This window comes from Scylla paramamosain, chromosome 32 (assembly GCF_035594125.1).
Source record: "Scylla paramamosain isolate STU-SP2022 chromosome 32, ASM3559412v1, whole genome shotgun sequence".
NCBI classification, from domain to species: domain Eukaryota; kingdom Metazoa; phylum Arthropoda; class Malacostraca; order Decapoda; family Portunidae; genus Scylla; species Scylla paramamosain.
This window is the reverse complement of record NC_087182.1, coordinates 14,894,881-14,899,783: the sequence shown is the minus strand read 5'-3', so window position 1 is coordinate 14,899,783 and position 4,903 is coordinate 14,894,881. Positions and strand designations below refer to the sequence as shown.

General features: G+C 50.1%; 1 protein-coding gene across 1 annotated transcript in view; it reads left to right on the top strand.

Moving 5' to 3' along the window:
• Positions 1–3,768: 3,768 nt before the first annotated feature.
• The window catches only part of LOC135089248 (uncharacterized), a gene marked incomplete at its 5' end in the record, with an annotated part of 34,090 nt that continues 32,955 nt past the window's right edge, over positions 3,769–4,903 (top strand). Inside the window, 3 exon segments of the mRNA XM_063984691.1 lie at positions 3,769–4,172; positions 4,394–4,463; positions 4,465–4,539. Coding sequence (XP_063840761.1) covers positions 3,769–4,172; positions 4,394–4,463; positions 4,465–4,539 — 549 coding nt within the window.

Sequence of the window (4,903 nt, the reverse complement as noted above, 5' to 3'; positions counted from 1 at the left end):
CTTTTACACAGCAGTTATTTCCTCTCTTCTCCTCTCCTCCATCTCTCCATCCCATTCTCTCTCTCTCCATCACTTTCTCTTTCTCTTTCATTTCTCCATCCCTTCATCTCTCCCCTACTCTCTATCATTGCCTGTCATCCTCTCTCTCTCTCTCTCTCTCTCTCTCTCTCTCTCTCTCTCTCTCTCTCTCTCTCTCTCTCTTCTCTCTCTCTCTCTATCTCTCTCTCACTCTCTCTCTCTCTCTCTCTCTCTCATCCTTTCCTCCATTACATTCTCACTCTCCTTCTCATACTCTCTTTTATCCCACTCCTTCTTTCCCCCTCTCTTTCTTCCCTTCCTTGCGCTCATTCTCTCCCCTCTTTCTCCCTCTCTCCCCTCCCTCTTTCTCTCATCCTCTCCAACATTTTTCCTCCTGCATCTCTCTCTCTCTCTCTCTCTCTCTCTCAAGCTCCTTCCCCCTTTAGGCTGTCTCGGTCTCTCGAATTCAGAGGCCTTCATCGTATCCAGCTTCGTGGCCTAGTAAGTGATTGTCTCGCCCGACTAGAGGACCCGAGAGACTCTACGAGGACTCGCTAGGGAATTTCCGCCGGCAAACCCTTCCTCACTCGCCCAGATTGCGCTAATAGTGTACGGGAGTTTTTTAGCGTGTGCGTCGCAAAATCTGGTCTCTTTTCTGAGCCATGCTGTGAAAGGGCGTGGACATGTTATGGCGAAAAGTGAAGTTAATGTGGATGTGTGTGTTTGTGTGTTGTGTGGGTGGGTGTAAGGAAAGGATTGTGTGTATTTGTGGGTGTTTGTGTGAGTGCGTTGGGCGTGAGGAGTGGAGTGTGTGTCTTTGTATAGATTGGTTAGTTTGTGTGAGTGTGTTTGGGCGTGAGGAGAGGAGTGTGTGTTTATGTGTGTGTATGTAAGTGTGTGTGGGTGACAGTGTTTTCGTAAGGTCTCTTTTTTTCTGTCTATTTAACTGTCTGTCTGTTTTGTGTGTGTCTTGATCTATTCCATGTTTCTTTTCCTTTCTTTCATTTCATCTTTCACTATGTTCTTTGCTTCTCTGCTTCCCCGTCCCTCTGTCTGTCTGTCTACACGTTTCCCTGTGTTTTTCTTTCTGTCTCATCTTTTCTGTCAATTTGTTCACCTACTTGTCATTTCCTATCTGTCTGTGTATCTGTTCGTGTGTTTCGCTGTCTCTTCTGTCCATTAATCTATCAATGCATTGTTTGTTTGTCTGTATGTTTTATTTTGTTTCTCTCTGTTTCCATCTCTGTTTTTCTCTTCTTTCCCTCCGTCCTTCCTCTCCATTTATTGATCTGTATGTATCATCATTTACTTTTTCATCTGTTTGTCTGTCTTTCTGTCTGTTTATATTTGTTTCTTTCTTTTCTTCCCCCAACTCTCTCTCTCTCTCTCTCTCTCTCTCTCTCACTCTCTCTCTCTCTCTCTCTCTCTCTCTCTCTCTCTCTCATCTCTCTCTCTCTCTCTCTCTCTCTCTCTCTCTCTCTCTCTCTCTCTCTCTCTCTCTCTAAACTATTAATATCTAAAAAATTACTCCTGCCAAAAAAATATATATACGATCTGAAGCTAAAAATACGATACGATGAAAATGACAAATTAAGTCCACAGTGACCTAGAGAGAGAGTGAGAGAGAGAGAGAGAGAGAGAGAGAGAGAGAGAGAGAGAGAGAGAGAGAGAGAGAGAGAGAGAGAGAGACAGGTAGCGGAATTGAGTCAGGGAGGTGCGACAATTGAGATGAGAAGAAAAAAGGTGATCTAATTACCTGAACAAAACCGCTATTAGATAATGATGAGAGTGTGAGATGTAATGGAGCACGTTGTGGGAAAAGTGAGAGGGGGGAGAGGGGGGACTTAATTAGGGGTCAGAGAGAGAGAGAGAGAGAGAGAGAGAGAGAGAGAGAGAGAGAGAGGATATTTGTTCAATTTCGTGAATTTGGATAATTTCCTGAAACAGCTGGAAGGGAACTGAAGGTCACGACATGAGAGAGAGAGAGAGAGAAGAGAGAGAGAGAGAGAGAGAGAGAGAGAGAGAGAGATGAGAGAGAGAGAGAGAGAGAGAAGAGAGAGAGAGAGAGAGTGAGAGAGAGAGAGACTGGTTTCTCGTTCTGATTTTCTCTTCTTCTCTCCTTACCCTCTCAGCAGTTCTATCTCTTCCTTGCCGTTTTGCTAAGTTTCTTTATCCATCTCTGTCTCTTTCTCTCTACCTTTCTGTTTGTCTTTCTTCCTTTTCCGTTCTCTCGTTTTTTTAATCGCCCTTAGGTACCTCGTCTTCCTTTCTCCTCTTCTTTATTTCCTTCACCCATCCTTCCCTTTCTTCCCACAAAGCCGCTATGAAAGGGAAAATGATGAAAAGGAGATAGAAAATAGAATAATAAAGCGCAGAGTGAGAGGAATGAGCGTTTGTGGTAATGTAAAAAAAAAAAATGCCTCTTAAGTGCATAAATAAGTTTGTTTCTCTCTGGTAAGATGGCATTAGTTCGGATCCACTTCGTCCTCCCGGGGCCTCGATGTCTCGCTTGAGGTTGTCGGGCCTGAGATTAATGGGCTGTGTGTGTGTGTGTGTGTGTGTGTGTGTGTGTGTGTGTGTGTGTGTGTGTTGTGTGTGTGTGTGATTTTGTTCATGCTCCTGTGTTATGCTGGTGTGCTGCAATTTTGGTTGGCCATGAACTGTGTGCTGTGTTGCTGTTCTGGTGTGTTGCTTTAGCCATGTGCTGTCTCCTCTTCCTCCTCTTCCTCCTCTTCCTCCTCCCTGTGTTGCAATGTTGTGATGTTGTCATGTCTCGCCTCCGTCATGTTTCCCTTGAGAATTCGCTCCCTGTCGAGGCCACCACGTGTATTTGTCGTTAATGCTAACACGTGGTCACCAGGTGCACACACACACACACACACACACACACACACACACACACACACACACACGTACACACAGTAGGCGCACACACGGCCTCTGTGCGTCAGTGTGGCCTCGACCCTCAGTGGCACAGCTCACACCGGAAAGACTCATCCCACAAGACACAACTGGACACTCGCCTTGTGATTCACTGCAGCGAAACAAACGCTTCAAGTCCCCGCCAGCAGTAAAGTAGAGTGGCGCGGCCCAGAATGGCGGCCTTCCCAAGATAGTGAGGGGACCCTAAGAACAGCAAATGGCCGTATCATCCTCTAAATCCCAGGTTTTTATGGTCGTTGGGGGGACGGGATGCCGTATACTATGTTAAAGGGCGATGATGCATCCTCGGGAACACGTCGCCGGATCAGCTTTCGGTAAACGTTTTCTGACATTAATGCGGAGCCTGGCGCGGCGGTGGACATGACGCACTGCATTGGACCGCTGCCCCACGGGGGACGGTTTTGTTCAGCCATGAGAAACGGCTCTTTAATTTTGGTCCAAACTTTTTATTCCCAGCTCTAAAAGAACCCCCGGGGAGCGTTACCTCATCACGGGGGAAGAAGCAGCAGCGGCGCGGCGCGGAAAGAACACAAGTGGTGGCGGAGCGGGAGTGTGGCGGCAAGGAAGTGCTGAATGCAGCCCCGGCAGCGAGTCTTGTTGTCTTGTTGTAAGGATTTGCAAAGGTGTTGTGGTGGCCTGGCGTGTGGCAGGGAGGTGTTGGCAGTGTGTCGGGTGAATATTGTTCCTCTCTGTGAGGACTGAGGAAGGGCTGTGTGTGGTCAATATCTGCCGCCGACACGAGACTCCGCTCTAACCCCTCGTACCTCTGGTGCCTCCCCGACAGGTAAGATGGCTGGGTAAGCAGGCTGGCGGCGAGTCACGGGAGCCGTGAGGGCAGCGGGGGCCCGGGTGGTGGCGGGCCCTCCCCCGGGGGCGGCCTCCCCGGAGCCAGCGGCCCACCTCCGCCTTCAGCGGCTGCTGGTACGGCCAGGCGAGGTGGCCCAATCCAGCGGCCATGGCGGGCCGGGCCGAGGCCCCGCGGGGCCTGCAGCCCAAGTGGGTGGCGGGGGCGGGGAGGGCGGCCAGTACGTGGGCGGCGGGGAGAGCAGCTTGGAGGACACGCTGGAACAATGGAGCCGTAACCCGCTGTTGTGCTGGCTGTGCGAGGAACTGTACGAGGAGCCGTGCCTGCTGGCCTGCTACCACACCTTCTGCTCCCGCTGCCTCAGGCCCAGACTGCACGACGCCAAGATTCTATGTCCGCTGTGTGGGTGAGTTTGACCTTCCCTCCGGGGCAACCTATGCCTGTTCATACTAATCCACACATACCCATTGCCAGCCGCCCCTCGCCCTTCCTGTCCAGGCCTTGCGCGGCTCAGACCTCAGGGTGGGCGGGGAGAGGGCGGCGCCCTTGTCACGCCGGAGGCAGGACGGGGCGGACAGCGGCGGCATGCTGTATGAGCAAAGTAGTAGTAACCCTTGTCTCCTGCAGGAAGGTGACGGCCCTGAAGGAGGGGCAGCTCCCCCCGCGGGACAACCTGATGGCCTTCCTGGTGGAGTCCATCGTGCGAGGAGCGGCCGCAGTGTGCCAACTGTGATAAGACCAACCAGTCCGCCATGTTCTTCTGTAATACCTGCGGGTGAGATGGAGAGAGAAAGGAAGAGTGAAATAAAGACAGATAGATAAATAACACCACACACACACACACACACACACTCACACACACACGAGAGAGAGAGAGAGAGAGAGAGAGAGAGAGAGAGAGAGAGAGAGAGAGAGGAGAGAGAGAGAGAGAGAGAGAGGAGAGTCCCTTCTAAACATGAGATTCTTCTGCCCACAAAAGCTGCAGGTCAAAGTTCATATTCAGACATAATCTTAAATAGACACAAATTGCAAATATTTTCACATACATTAACTATAACCAATGCAGTATTAGTTGTAGTAGTAGTAGTAGTAGTAGTAGTAGTAGTAGTAGTAGTTGTAGTAGTAGTAGTAGTAGTA